The sequence below is a fragment of the Brassica oleracea genome, chromosome C8 (genome assembly GCF_000695525.1).
Source record: "Brassica oleracea var. oleracea cultivar TO1000 chromosome C8, BOL, whole genome shotgun sequence".
NCBI lineage: Eukaryota > Viridiplantae > Streptophyta > Magnoliopsida > Brassicales > Brassicaceae > Brassica > Brassica oleracea.
In genome coordinates, this window is record NC_027755.1 from 26,520,837 (window position 1) to 26,536,844 (window position 16,008).

The window sequence follows — 16,008 nt, forward strand, 5'->3', positions numbered from 1 at the left end:
TAATTAAAATAATTATTATATAATTAGAAAATAATCATTTTTAATTAAAATAACTATTTTTAATATAATTAATATTACCCGCGGGTTTGGCGGGTTACCCGCGGGTTTTGGCGGGGCGGGTGCGGATATGAAAGTTTTTGTTTGCGGGTTATGCGGGTTGAGTTTTTGAATCGAAAAAATGATTCGACCCGCGGCGGGGCGGGGCGGGTCGGGGCGGGTTTTGATGAGCCCTACCTCACATGTTTCTCTGCATGGCTCATTAGTTAGATTGTAGCAGCCTTTTTATTTTATTGCACGAATCATACATTATGTATGTTTTTATTGTTTATACAGAGAAGACATGAGCAATACGGGAAGAGGAAAACAAAATTACCTTAAGTATTAGATTCTAACAAGTATGACATTAGATGTGTTCAAAAAAAAAAAAAAAAAAAAAAAAAAAAAAAAAAAAACAAGTATGACATTAGTTATATACATACATATACATATATATATATATATATATGTATGACCCGTATAATACTTTCTTAAAAACAAATTAATGGTAGATATTAGATATAGATATAAAGTTGTATAGCCCTTTTCTGGTTGAAGTTATGATTAATCATGATAGCTTTGAGACATGGCTATTATGTTTCACGTCCCCTCCACTAAATTTACCTTTACCTACTTATTATAGATGAATTAGTCAAGAGTGTCCACTTTTTTATTTGGGAGTTCTTTGTTATTTGGTAAAACGAATGGAAGTTCGTTAAGATTTAAGAAATAAGTTTGATGTAGTGGGTTGTTGTTGTTCTTTTATGGAACCATTTCTATATTTCTCTCTATAATTATTTTCTATTACATGATTCGATGCTAAAATAGACTATTTGAACCAAACTTTGATGTAGCTTCTAATGTTGGTTTTCGTTAGATGCTTATTATTCAAGTTTGGGGTTTATCTAACGAAATTAAGAATGCTGCTGGTACATTTTAAAAAGCATTTGCATGTACCTACCTAATTTCTATTAATATTTTTTTGTTGTTAGGCTTATCCATTTAATTTTGTAGATAATACTATTTACATGGCGATTAATGAATTTAGATTTAATCCCCAAATGAATCTCAATCAAAAAATTTAAACATGTTAATTTTTATCATATCTCTAGAGATGCGATTGATTAGCTAAGCTTCATATATCACCGTGTGTATCTCAATCAAAAAAATTAAACATGTTTTTATCATATGTAGAGATGCGATTGATATTTAAGCTTCATATATCTCCGTGTGTCTCGTTCTGATATGATACCTATGGTGGTAGGACGTTTAAACTCGGGCACAATAAAGCTAAACTTTGACTGTATATATATTTTATATATGCTCACCATGTGCTATTTAGATTTGGCAGTGGTCATGTTTACCGTCGCTGGGTTTCTGGATGTTGCGTGAACTGGACTTTGCATTCTAATCTGGATTTGTTCAGCTATAGTTTGAAACAGATCATGGACATAATTAACCATAGTATTGTTGGGCTAAATAGAGCCCATTAAAAGAGCTCGTTTTATTTTTATTTGTATACTGTATACCTTTTTTTTTTTTTCTTTTTTCTTCTTTTCTTCACGACGAGACACAAAAATAAATCCTAGTACGAATCAGCGAAAGCCGAGCTACGAATGTCAATCCAGTGTGGCACACACATGTTAACATATGAGAAAACACGCTTCCTTGTTTGAGCTTGTCTTGCCATGAAGTATGCATTGGTGTTATTGGATCTGTCTTTATAGACCACTTGTCCGTCTTAGTAGGACGCCCATAGAAATTTAAACTCATTAAGTTCAGCTGCAAAAACTGGCCAGTCATCAGGTGTAGCAATCATTTTGACTAACTCTTGGAAGTCAGTAACAAAATAATTGCAGTAACGCAGGTGGCGAGATAAACATTTCAAAGCTCATACCAAACTTTTTAGTTCAGTGTGAAGTGGCGAGAGTTGCCTATGGCAGCCTTGGAGTCCGAGAATATCTATCGATCCGTCTTGTAGCTGTAAGATCCATCATACTCCACTCGTGGTTTCATCATTTTTGCACGACCCATCCACCCTACATATGAATGTAGGTACTTCAGTAGGGGTTCTTGGTATGCATTCTATGATGCTTCCACCTGGGTCGATCTCCTCATTGGCCAAAAACCATGCATTGCATTCTCGTGTCGTCAGATCAATTGTGTCCAAAGGTGAGAAATCACGTCCATTAAACAACTTTTCGTTCTGGGCTTTCCAAATATACCAAATAATCCAAGGGAAACCCCTGGTTAACTCCTCCATGTTACCACCCATGTTGGTTCTTGAGAGGAGGTAGTATATATTAGTATAGAGATTTTCTGATGGAAAAACTCCCAGAGCCGATGGAATCTTTGAGAGGGCCCAACATTGCATAGCGGGAGGGTATGTAAAAATCGTATGATTAATCGTTTCCTCAGCATGGCCACATCTGGGGTAACTGGGATCGTTCCCAATATATCTTTTGAAAAGTCTTTCATTGACTGAAATTGCCCCTGATAAAAACTGCTACAAAAAGTGGCAGAATTTTTTCCCGTTTTTGAGTTTCCAGATTTTTTCCTTGAGTGGGTTGAAGGAAAGTAGCTGATTCCTAAATTCATTATCCTCATCTGGTTTTGATTTGGCAATCATATAGCCTGAATTGACCGAATATTTTCCAAAAACTGTTAAGTTCCAACAGTATCCATCCCGAATGGGATTTCTACCGAAATTTAAACTTCGAACCAACAGTATGTCGTTTGGGTGTGCAGATTACTCAGATTCCTCAGGTATACGGTATACCTTAAGAGGCCAACGCGAGAACTGTTTCTATATGTTGAATATTTATTATTTTTGTAAGCTGCTGGTTCTATTTTCACCTTTTTTATATTTTCAGCGACCAGGTTCTTTATATCTTTTTGTAACATTTAGAGCTGTTCATATGCATCGTTGGTACTCATTCAAAGAGTACACTTTTTATTTTATTTTATCATAAATTTTATCACTGTTTAACACTGTTAAATTTGACTATAATACCATGTACTCCCTCCGTTTCATTTTAATTATCGTTGTAAAGTAAAATTTTCATTTCAAAATAAGTTTGTTTTAGAATTTCAACAAAATTTATTAATAATATTATCCAGTTTATTTTTCTATTGGTAAAATATTATTTAATGCACAGGTAATGATGTTTTTATATTGAGAATATTTAAAATTAAAAATTTTATTAATTTTTGCATAAACCTAAAATAATAATTAAAATGAAACAAATGGAGTAATGTAAATGAACGCAAAAAAAGACAACTTTATTCTATTAAAACTGAAGTAATAAAAAATTGCTTATTTTAAGTGGTTTTTACAGGTTAACAGTTTTTAACTAATTCTAATCACTTTATTTATTGCATTTTCTAAATAATTCGACAACATTTATTACAAAGTACACAACATAATTTAAATATTTTAAATGTTTTATCACATCTTTTACATTTATTTGTTCACTCTTCTAAACTATTATATTAATTGTCTTTGTCAAAATAATTTGACAACATTTATTTTAAATGTTAACCACAAGAATTCGACATATTTAAATGAAGTTGCGCCATTTGTGACAAGAACCCAAAATGGTTAACAAATACTTTATTTATTTATTTACAAATCAGTTAGGAATGGATTTTCGAGTCTCCGTTTGAATACACGTTGGTTTTTTGGGTATCAATTTTTTGGGTTTTGAAATTAGACTCAATCCAGATATTATAAATTTTTTTTGTGCTTCGAATATAGTTCTCCGGATTTGGATAGATTTAATTCTAATGTGTAGAAATCTAAAACTATCTAAATAATTTATATGTTTAGAAATGTCATAAAAATTAAAAAAAAAAGTAAAAATCAAAATTCAGGCGGTGCACGGAAGAAGCTCTAGTTAAGAGATTAGTGAAATAAAAAGATGAACTTGAATATAAGATAACAGAAACAACACTGTCTATGTAAAGCATCTTTTATGTCTCTTTTTTATTTTTTTATCCGTACTCGTTTATAAATAAATAAAAACTCATAATTTGTGTTCTGACTAAGTATTTATTGTAAATGTATGTTTCAAATATTTATACAAATCAAATTATATATATACTCCTTCCATTTCAAAATAATATATATTCTAGAGTTTTCACACTTATTAAGAAAACTAGTGGTAGGTTCGTATATTTTGTTATCTAATGAGTTGAAACGGTTTTTTTGGTCCATTTAATAGTGGTTAGTGATAATAGTGTATTACTTTGTTTTGTAGTTGATTAGGCGAAAGAGAACTAGAGTAAATGGTTTTCATATAGATTAATGCAGTAAAAACAAAATAAATAGCTGATAGTTACACCAAAGTAAATATAGTTTAACTTAAAATATAAAGTAAAGTTGATGTTCTAAAAGAAACACGTAAATTCATGTATTTGTTTTGTGATTGACGCCAACAAATTCTTTCATCCTCTTAAATTAATAAAAATATTCGCAGAGCATGCTCTGTCCATGTCATGAAGAAACAAAGATTAAAGGACAGGATGAAGTTTTAATATTGTAAATATGTGAAAATTATAGTGTGGTTAGGACTAACCATATTTTTCGGCTTCTTTGATGATGATGATGATGATGCTGTCGACAGTTCAGTAACACTTTGTCTTCTCCGGGAACTTGCTGTAACTGCTTTGCCTGTCAGGTCAACTGGCGACTTCACCATGCCTTCTGGAAATCTAGATGGTAGAGAAATCAGAGATGGATAGCCTGAATCATGAGGTCTGTGTAGTGAAAGAATGCATGGGTTTCTTAGTAACGGCTGGTTTATGATAATTTCATTGCATTCACTATGTGCTTTAAGAATTCATTTGGGAGGCGTTTAGGCACTTTGAAACTGTTACTGTTTTATTAAAGTTTGAAGGTGGTCAATATTCTATTTATCAGACTTGTGTTTGAGGTGAAACATATAGTATGTGAAACATATAGTAGCATGAAAGAACTCAGAGATAAGTACGTAAAATCTCACATAGTATCTACTGTTTTGAAACTTAATGCAATTGGCATTCTGACTTATAACATGCATCAAAGAGTTGCTCATAGTTGGTAGTGATTAATAGTTTTACACATCTTGGGTTTTCTCCATTTTATCATCACTAATGAATCTTCTTCTTTTGTCTGCTTTTGCGTTTGCTGCTGTACATAATACAGGAAGATGGTTGAGAAGTTTTTTTATCATCAATAATGAATTTTCTTTTTTTTTTGTACTTGGATGGAAGAGTGTCGATCAGATTTAGAATATCATTTTCCTTTTTTACTTATCTCAAGTTGTGTTAATCTTAGCAATTTAAAATCCTTATATATTTGCAGTCACTGACAAAAGGAGTTTTTATTGTGTACATGGAATCTAAGGTTATTGTTCTGAAATAAATGTGAAAAAATTAAAGTATTATATACCAAAAAAATTTATCCGTAATTATAATATTGATGAAAATAAACATATGTCGTTGACTATGGCTAATATAATATATTGTCTCCATTATATTACGTTTTGTAATACTTTCAAGTTGTTGCAAGTTCAAACGTAATAACGAAGGTTGCGTGACTGAAGAACTTAAAAAATCAAAGACATGTGGATGTAAAAAATCAAAGACATGTGGATGTTTACTGGTAAAAAGATTTACATTGATAAAACAAATAACAACAGACACATTATTGTGTTTTTTTGAAAAAAAAAGAGAAATCTGACAAATCGTGGTTGTTTAGGTTCCAACAAGGACTCATTCCACACGTGCTTTCTTCGGGGCATTCTCTTCCAGAGGAACTTGTTCTTTCTCTCTTGGTAAACGTCCGGGAAGTGAATCATCAGCTGTAGTGGCTTGGTCTGCAACATTGCAAGTTATTGCATTGCTGGCATCTGATCCCAGTGCCACAGCTTCAGGAACCGCTGGTTGAGGAACATGTGCACCTTCCTGCTATCAACATAACAAAGAAGGTAATTATAGATTTTTATAACCAGGAAATTTTATTATAGGGGAAGTGAATACGTGTGGCAGAAGTGCCATTTACATATAGCTTGCCAATCAAAACAAATGGGAGTTATTTAAGAGAACGTCAGCCCAAAACACTCAATAACAGCCTAAATCAAATACTCTCTTACCCGCAACTATTTTAGGATTGACACTGGTGACAAGAATAATTCTTGGCTCTCTCCCATAGCTATCGAATTTGCTATGGAATGCAAGAGCCAAAGAGTCAAACAATCTTACACAAAAGTTTGCATCCCTGCATATAAACGATATTAAAGTGTCAATGGATACGTTATAGTATCCATTATAACAGATGAAGATCAGACAGCCTTAAGTACCTTTCAAGACACAAAGTTAGCATTACACGTTGTGCCTTTGGTATACGGTCGGTTATTGTGCTCCTAATTGCACTAAGCTCCCCCATTTTGTCTAAGAAATTATTCAACAGGATCATATAAACTCATGGTATAAAAAAAAACACATCAATACTCAAATTGAAAATACATACCAGGGAGTTGTTTGCCGGTGTTAGCTAGCTCAACTAACTGGTCGTATGGTCGGAATCGGAACATTTCCGTAGGTATGGTCCTAACGGTCGTTGGTAGCTTTTCAAAAGAAGTTCTTTCATTGAACCGTATGGAGAGGGGCACATCCGATAACCAAATTTGGGGTTGCTGCGTGTCACATCGAATCCGCTTAGCCTGTAGACAGAGCCTTAGGTGAGACGTTCTCGTAACCTGAGTTGTCGAAGCACAGAAACAGATCCTTGCATAAGCGTGGCCTGTTGGAAATAGGTAAAACCAAATATTATAAATCCGGAATTAACTAATTGTCGAGAGGGTTAATCAGAATGTGCGTATGTGAAGTCGCCATGGCGGAGAACAAACTTTTCATCAGGATATCGTTTGACTTGTGATGTCCATCCTTGAGAGTAAAGATTTATATCCGAAGATTCAGCCAGTTACGGGGATACGAAGGGGTCGATTGAATGCTTCTCAGTGGGAGGAGTGGGCTAATCACGTTAAAACTCGGAGGAGTTAAGAACGGATTAAAGAAAGGTTGAGACGTTACTGGAGAGATGGAAAGGCGCTTTAGTTCTGAAAATTTCGTCGGCCGTCGCAATCGTGAAGAGGAAGAAGAAACATATAAGCATAGTAGGCTTCTCATAATGTTTTCGAATAGTCCAGTTCAGAATAGATGCATAGACAAACCGGAATCACTACACACGCGAACTGGTTTACTGAAGTGCCTCGTGGCACAAAACGTCATTCCCTACGTGATGACATGGACGTTTGGGGAAGGACCAAAATCTACTTTATTTATAAAGACACGTAAAATTTTAACAATAAATATATTGTTTTAGTGTTTAGTTATTTCTTATGCTTTTTAACTAATCAAAATTTGGTAAATACAATTAATGTCTTTAAAATTTAAAATTTGTCATTATTAAATATGGATCATTTAGAAACAAAGTTTTTTTTCTAAAACATGAGTCATTCTAAAACGGAGGGAATATAATTTTGTTTACTATTTACTTTATTTTAAAAACAAAGCAGATCCAAATATTTGTGGATACTGATAAATTTGGATTCGGATATAGTTTTAGGTCCGAGAAATCAAAAATTCAGATTAGAATAATTTCAGAATAGTTTATATGTACTACCCACCTGTCCACCTCTACCAGCCGTCCCTCTAAGCTTAGAAAAATACCAGAAATCATAGCAAAAAATAATAATATTGTAATCGGAAATGAGCCGCCCTCGTGTATAATATAAGCAGAGCAATTAAGCAGAACGAACATTAAGTCCCGAAATGAACCCCTCCTCCCTACAACATTGAAATGGGAAAATATCGAAAATGTCCCTACATTCATAATAAAATTCCAAAAGGAATCACGTGGAAAGCAAAGGGACAAAAGGGACAATATGTGATACGTGTCGTCACTTACTTAAATATAAAGTCAATTCCTAACGGTATCCAGCCACCGACTACCGACCGTGGGTCCCGCCGTCTGTCCTCATCCTCTTCTTATCCCTCTCTATGTAGACGTGTGTGTATACGTACCCACTCATATAAATATTATTACAATAATATTACGTCCACCGGAGAAACATATTTTACGCAATAGTCGACATCCGATGTTTGTCTTTTTTTTTGTTAATCTTTAAATATCTGGTTGCGTATGGTTTTAAGTTTTAACGTAAAAAGTCATGCGTGCATGTTTGATTTTTAGGTAATGACGGTTATGTACAATGAATACCAATATAGTTATGTGAAAATGATTATGTTTCGGTCATTCGGTGAACGAATTTAAAAGACAAAAAGGATTCGACTTGTTTCGTTATGTTTTGATATGTTACTTCCAGTGCCGGCCCGATGAATTTGAAGGCTGGAAGCTCAACAGAAAATAAAAGCCGCTTATAAATATGTATGAAAAAGTTTTAATTGCATTTGAAAGATGTAGGGTTCGAAGACGTTAACTCTAAAACTCAACCTAACGGCTTAACCATTATGCTATAGACAAATATTATCCAAACGAAGGCCGATAAATTATGTGTTTATTGTCGGCCGGAAGCTCAAGCTTCCACCGCTTGGTATCAGGGCCGCTACTGTTTATAACCCATAATGATGCATCATCAGAGCCGGTGGAAAAAAAATATAAGCTGATTTGGAGAAGGTAATGTTCGAACCTAGGTTGGAAAGTCTATAAACAAGCGCACTGGACCACTAGACAAAAGGGAATACTAATATTTTGTGGCCAAAATGGCTTGATAAATTGTACGGCCGGAAGCAACCGCTTCTTCCGCGTGGTCCAAGGGCCGGCACTAGTTACTTCTATGCATATGTTATTAATATATTATGAAATTTAACTTTTGTAAACGAATAGTAAAATGTTTTAACGACTACAAAGAAATCAACTACGAAGAAATATGTTATACAATAACTATTTTATTATTTCGGGGTTCGCTTATAATATGTAAAAAGAAAGTTGATACAAAAATATTTCCACAGAAAACTTTATTCATTTTCATATAAACATAACCTTTTAGCAGGTTTGGTGTAAACGAACAAAAATAATCAAACAACGCTTAGTTTAGTGTTTGATTATGCCAACATTATACACAGATATACGTTATTTATAAAATAATATTACTGGAAAATTTGATCATAATGAATTCAAGGGATTAAGAATCTTTTTTAATGAGTTTGATGACTATACGCTTCATCTCAGGTCTCATCCGATTTTATTTTCCTTTTTCAGAAAAAAAAAACGAAATTCAACTATAAATAACGCGAGTCGTCTTGTAGTTTGGAATTTTCTCCACCAACTACAACTGCAAGTTTGCAACATATCCCTCTCTCTCCTTCCCTAACCTACCAAAATCAGGTAGTAATATGCTACAACACGGAGCCGCCGCCATGGAGGCCGGAGTAGCAGCAGCTGACATGGCCGGCGTAAGGAAGAGAGAAAGACCATACAAAGGGATAAGGATGAGAAAATGGGGAAAATGGGTGGCGGAGATTCGGGAGCCCAACAAACGTTCAAGGCTATGGCTCGGCTCTTACTCTACCCCAGAGGCGGCGGCGCGTGCATACGACACGGCGGTTTTCTACCTGAGAGGACCTACCGCAACGCTCAATTTTCCGGAGCTTATACCGAGCATCGAGAAATCCTCAGTCGAGGACATGTCGGCGGCAGCGATCAGGAGAAAGGCAACGGAGGTCGGAGCTGAAGTAGACGCGTACGGGATGGCGGTGATGAACAGCAAACGGCGCCGCGTTTTTGGTCAGAAGTGTGACTATGTTGGCGGGTTATTGGAGCGGGTTGACTTGAACAAGTTACCTTACCCGGAAAATCAGGATAATGATGTGGTGGGAAAATAAGAGTACTGTTTTTATTAAAAATAGTCGAAAGAAGCTATCTTACAACGGTGCCTGTTGCTATCGTACGCGGTAAACCGGGGCTGATGTTTCGTCCTTGGCATGATTGATATGACTTTCTTGTAATATGTATCGATTGTTTGATAAACATTAGAGTACCAATTTAATGGATGTCTAATCCTTGTATCATAATCACATAACGTTATTAAGAAGTTCATTATTTCATCGTCTTCAACGTCAACCTTTTGGTCTATCCAAGGAATTCTTCCTATTTTTCTAACAATAGTACCACACACAAAGATTGATAATGAACTGACTTTTTATGCTACATGAGATGAAATAATCTGTTTATGGATACAATATAAAGAACAGTGATAGTTTCACACCTGGTTTTCAACACAGTTTTAGGGTCCATGTATTACCAAAGTATGTCTAAAACGTAGATTCTACAAGAAGATCATGATTTGGAAGCAGCAATTATATATAACAGATCAACAGGTGATGGAGTTGGTTCAAAAGACTTTATTCTTAAGTATGTATCTTCGCATCTTTATTTTTGTGGAGAATCCCGTGGACTATATTTGCGAAGTGATTTTGTCACATGTTCTTTATACAATCAATTTCACAAAACAAGTATGACATGACTACTGAAATTGATGACATGTCTTATAACTTAATATGACATGGACAATTGCATTTAATGTTAATTTCTATTTTTGGTAAACTTTTTAAAATATGGTAATAACTCATATATTACATTTAATGTCAATTTATATTTTTAATTTTTTTTTAGAATATGGGAATAACCGAATAACTCATAAATCATCATTAAAATAAATATTTTCAAATATGACATTATAAATTTCGAAATATAATTTAATTATATATTTTTAAAATATAAAAATGTATACAATTTTTTTAGAAAATTATAAAAATTTAATCGTAAAATCATTATTTTTTTATATATACACAAATTTTATAAATATTGTTTAATTTTAATTTTTGGTAATTATGAAACTTTTACAAATTTATTTAATATATTTAATTAAAATAAATCGATAGAAAAATCTATCTAAGATTATAATTTCAAATATATACATGCATATTCTTAAATATAATTTTTATGTTTAATTAAATCAAATTTATATTAAAATGTTGATACGAAAAAGAAAATTTACAATATTAATAAAATTTTATTTTAAAATATAATTTATATTTATTTGTTAAAAAATATTTTAAATTTTTTTACTGCACATGGTGCAGGAAGACACCTAGTGAATCTTTAAAGATATATATAGCCTTGAGTTTTCTGTCATGTGGACAATTTTATTACATCAAAATTATTTCTGTGGACAATTTTTATTCAAAACATACTATGGACATGTTTTGATGGACAAGCAATAAAAACTAAAAAGTAAAGCTTTGTAGAAGTGATAAATTCACTTTAAAAAGTGGAGAATGACTAAAAAATCCCAATAACTTCAGTTATTGCTTACTTTGGGTAGGCTTGTTGCTCTCTATCTTGTGGCACATGTGGATTGTATTTTAGATTAGGTCGAGTTGCAATTACCGTCACACTAGAGAAGAAAAATGGGAGGACCAGTAGTTTTAATCTCGTCGAGCATTGTTCAGCCAGGAAACAGTGATCAATCTGGTCAAACTAAGATCCATCTTACTCCATTTGATCTCAGTCTTCTCCAAATCGATTGCCCTCAAAGAGGTCTTCTCTTTCCCAAACCCGACCAAGATTTCAAACTCATATCTCGACTCAAGTCCTCTCTCTCTACTGCCTTAGAGATCTACTTCCCTTTCGCCGGTCGTCTAGCCAAAGTTGAGAATCTCGAAGACAATACGGTGTCGTTTCACACAGACTGTGATGGCTCTGGCGCTAGGTTTCTCCATGCTGAAGCTAAATCTCTCTCGGTGAGTGACATCGTTCAACCTCACGGTGAAGTTCCTGATTTCATAAAGCACTTCTTTCCCGCTGACGGTTTAAAGAACAGTGATGGCCTGACAGAGCCCTTGCTTGCGGTACAAGTCACCGAGATGAAAGACGGCGTCTTCCTCGGTTACTATTACAACCACATGGTAGCAGACGGTGTTTCGGTGTGGAACTTCCTCCACACTTGGTCCATGATTTGCTCGAGTGGTTCAAGCTCCGGTCATCAGCCTCTTGTTCTGAAAAGATGGTTCCTCCAGGGGGTTAATTACCCTATCCATATCCCGGTTTCAGAGGCGGAGAGGCCACCACCACAACCAAGCCGTGAACTTTCTTCAGTGCCGGTAATGCAAGATCGAGTCTTTCACTTCACAAAGAAGAACATTTCAGATCTCAAAGCTAAAGCCAACAGCGAGGTTGGCTCTAGTGACACGAACATCTCATCTCTTCAAGCGGTCTCAGCGCATATGTGGCGGTCCATCATCAGACACAGTGCTCTGACCGGGGAAGGAGAGACGCATTGCAAAGTAGTGGTGGACTTGAGGCAGAGGGTTAACCCTCCGCTTGAGAATGATTGTTTTGGGAATATGGTTTATATTACACCAGCCACAACCACCGTGGAAGAGCTGCTCGGTCGTGGCTTGGTTGGGCTGCTCTGCAAATAAGTAAGTTAGTGAGTTCACAAACGAATGAAAACTGTGAGATTTTTGCGGAGGATTGGGTTAGAAATGTGAGAAACCTAAAGACTAAAGAAAGGAGTTGGGAGTAGAATGGCTGGTGATACTGTACTTGTCTCAAGCTCTCCCCGGTTCGATGTGTACCGGAACGATTTTGGTTGGGGGAAACCAGTTGCGGTTCGAGCTGGACCGGGCAATAGTATTAGTGGCAAACTTGTACTTTTTCCAGGGATTGATGAAGGAAGTTTTGATATTCAAACGACTCTATGGTGTGATGTGCTAGTGAATCTATTAGCTGATGTGGAATTTTTAGAGCATGTGACTACTATGGTCTGATGTACAAGTGAATCTACTAGGCGACTATGGTGTATGATTTGCTTAGTTAAGAAATAAAACAGTTGAATGCGGCATACTTTTCCTTTAAATGCATTATATTGATCTGAAAGCACAAATATCATCAACACAGAATGTGTATAAAGCAGAAAGAAAACGCACCTATGATTGAGTTCAGCGACCAAACGATCAAACGGATTTTATAACTGGCCTGTAATACTAGGATGATACATCATCTTCTTCGATTAAATGCTCAAAATTTCTTTATATTTGGTTTACCTGTTGATCAAAGCCATAACATAAGCCATCATCAAGCTACGCATGTGAGATATCACAATCCTTTCGTAGTTTCTTTCACCAAAGAGTTGAGGAACAAGTCTCAGTTGTCCATTAGATCTTCATGTGGTATTGAACTTATCATTATGGTCCAATGTTCTAGTCGAACTTATTCAACATTGTTAAATCAATGAAAAATGTAACAATTACATGGTTTTTTGGTAGTTGATTTAAACAATTTACTGATTTGCACGATAGTACGCATTAATATCAAAACATTTTAAGATCAAACAAAAAAAAAAATCAAAACATTTAAATGTTTATAAAGCAAATTAGTATATTCGACAAGTTTGGAACTTTATCCCTCATTTAAGAAAAGGAAGTTTGCTTATCTTACAGGCGTCATGATAAGTGCCAAGGTTGAGATGAATCAATCAAGAAGCAGGGAAGACAGAGGTGAAGTAACAGCTTTAGACGGGAAGTTTGTTGAGTCTGGAGTTGTATAGTTACACTAAAAATAATGAGCCGAGGTGTTTGTTAGAGTTGGCTTTTGTAAGGGACAGAGAGAGATCTCTTGTGTATGGGAGCTCAGGGTCTCACTGGCGATCTTAGGATTGTATTTCACTTCATTTCATCAATAATACCATAGTTGTGCCTTATCACTTCAGTCAATATTTTTTTCTTTTGGACACCAAGTAAAGATTTTACAGCTATCTTTTTTTTTTTGTCGTCTAAGATTTTACATCTATCTTAGAAGTCTTCTTTGTGAATTAAACTTAGATAACATGTTCTCACTTTCGTTGACATAATTGCAATACTCATCAATTGCACACAAAAGGGTCTTGGAATAAAATTTGTAAACTGTAACGTGTAAAGTTCTTGAGTTATGATTTGGAAGCAGTTCATCACTAAACTCATGGCTGGTTAATTCGCGCTACAGATACCCAAATCCTACGCGCTAACCACCAGTTAATAAAGCCAACGCTGCTTGGCGCTTGCTCACTAGTTCATAATCGGTCTTGGCATGTGTCACAATATACCCATACTCAGCGATGGAAACTGGATTTTCTACTGTTTTAAGACATTGTTGTAATGTTCAGTACTAATTTCATTGACATAGTTACAATCATCAAAAATCTGAAAACATCAACTTCAATTTAATTTTCAGTCTAATACAATTTTGATGTATGGATTATGATAAAAAAAAACAAATCAATAATACGTAAGACTACAATGAATCATATAAACAAACACATTACATGTAATGTAAAATATGAATAAAAATCGTTAAATAAGGATCTAACTAGGTTTATAAAAAATAACCTAGCCTTGTGTCAACAACCCTGTTTTTCCCCTGCTTTCTTCTCACTTTCGTCACCGTACGGTGACCCAGTCTTCGGAGACAGACCAATCAGGTACCCTTTCACTAACCAGGCTCGCCAATCTCTCCACCGGAGAATCCAACGGCTGATATTGAATCTCTGACTCGGACGACGTAGATTCCCAGTCAGGAAATCCGAACGGGCATCTCGGTGACTTCGATACTTCGTCCTTCCCCTTCAAAAATAACTCGTCTCGTTGATCATAATCATCATCTTCACAATCAACGGCCACGAACGGATGGTTCAAAAGCATCTCAGCCGTCCATCTTTTCTCGGGATCTTTAACGAAACACTTCGACAAGAAGTCTTTTCCTTCTCCCGACAACTCCTCTGGAACCCTCGGCAACTCCTCCCCGACACCGATTCGTAACAAAAACGACATGAAGTGCGATCCTTCTTCAACAGTCCACGCCGTTTCGCCGCTAAACATCTCAACTACAGCGCATCCTAACGCCCACACGTCAGCAGCTGCTCCGTACTCGTTATCGTTAACGGATTCCGGGGCCATATATAACGGCGTCCCTCGTATCTCCCCGCCTTCTTTTGACGCCGTTAAATCTCTCGCCAATCCGAAATCCGCAATTTTAACGGCGCCGTCGCCGAATAACAGAATATTCTCTAGTTTTATATCGCAGTGAGCGAACCCACTAGAGTGGATGTGACGTAACCCTCTGAGCACGGTTCCTGTGTGGCGGCGCACGGTGGTTTCCGGTAAACCCTCACCGTTTAGTTTCTTAAGTTGAGACGCTAAGCTTCCTCTCGAAGCGTACTCGAGTAGCAAGTTATGCAACTTCTCGCCTTTCTCCACCGTCTGATCTTCGCCGAAACATCGTACGATCTCAGGGCAGTCGCCAAGTGAATCCAAAACCGACTTCTCGTTCGCGATTCCACCGTAAGAGTTAGAAGATTTGACTGCCATGAGTGACGGGTACTCGCCGGAGCCTTTGATATTAGACGGCGTCGCTAGACTGACAGTGGAAAACGTGCCGTATCCGATTGTTTCTCCACGAAACCACTCCATTGAAGCCACAAAGAATAACGAAGGCGAGTTTCAGAGAGACTTGAGGGAAATTTATCCGAGGGTTTGTGAGGGAGTTGTGATGAAAAGTTTCCTTTTTTATAGATACGAATTTAGGTATAGGGTAAAAGTTTCCTTTTGCGTTAGGATTAAAGATTGGAGAAGTATTGATACTTGAATTAGCTCTTGGAAGATACAGAGCACGTAGCTCGCGACGGTCAGGTTGTGGCTTATGGCGCGACTTCCTCATGATATATACTCGATTTTTATATTTTTATATATATCAATTTTTTTTTTACCAAAGTTTGAATTTTATGGGATAAGTAAGAGAATGACTATCGGAGGGTTCTTAAGGTGGAGTTTTTAGCGAAATATAAAAACCTAACTCTTAACTTTTGATTAAAAAAAGTTAAGAACCATCTCTTAAAATGTTAAACACTCCTACCTTAAAAACTTCTCAAT

The 16,008-nt window shown here is 35.7% G+C and overlaps 3 protein-coding genes and 1 pseudogene across 5 annotated transcripts; 2 read left to right on the forward strand and 2 right to left on the reverse strand.

Moving 5' to 3' along the window:
• Positions 1-5,657: 5,657 nt before the first annotated feature.
• LOC106310374 lies at positions 5,658-7,209 on the reverse strand. 3 transcript variants are annotated; one of them, XM_013747605.1, is made up of 5 exons: positions 6,927-7,209; positions 6,548-6,820; positions 6,378-6,468; positions 6,171-6,295; positions 5,658-5,982 (listed from the first exon to the last, which is right to left on the reverse strand). In XM_013747605.1, the coding sequence occupies exons 1-5, from the start codon at positions 6,931-6,933 to the stop codon at positions 5,948-5,950; spliced, it is 531 nt and encodes a 176-aa protein (XP_013603059.1). In that variant the 5' UTR covers positions 6,934-7,209; the 3' UTR covers positions 5,658-5,947. The 3 variants fall into 3 exon arrangements, with proteins under 3 accessions (XP_013603059.1, XP_013603058.1, XP_013603060.1); XM_013747604.1 differs by having other exon boundaries at positions 5,658-5,985; XM_013747606.1 differs by lacking the exon at positions 6,171-6,295.
• A 2,124-nt stretch (positions 7,210-9,333) lies between these two features.
• On the forward strand, positions 9,334-10,146 carry LOC106308117 (ethylene-responsive transcription factor ERF011). Its single transcript, XM_013745251.1, has one exon. The coding sequence runs from the start codon at positions 9,436-9,438 to the stop codon at positions 9,922-9,924; it is 489 nt and encodes a 162-aa protein (XP_013600705.1). The 5' UTR covers positions 9,334-9,435; the 3' UTR covers positions 9,925-10,146.
• Positions 10,147-11,411: 1,265 nt separating this feature from the next.
• LOC106309649 lies at positions 11,412-12,949 on the forward strand (annotated as a pseudogene).
• Positions 12,950-14,324: 1,375 nt separating this feature from the next.
• On the reverse strand, positions 14,325-15,756 carry LOC106311529 (mitogen-activated protein kinase kinase kinase NPK1). Its single transcript, XM_013748718.1, has one exon. It carries the CDS (start codon positions 15,547-15,549, stop codon positions 14,521-14,523), a length of 1,029 nt encoding a protein of 342 aa, XP_013604172.1. The 5' UTR covers positions 15,550-15,756; the 3' UTR covers positions 14,325-14,520.
• Between the last annotated feature and the right edge of the window lie 252 nt (positions 15,757-16,008).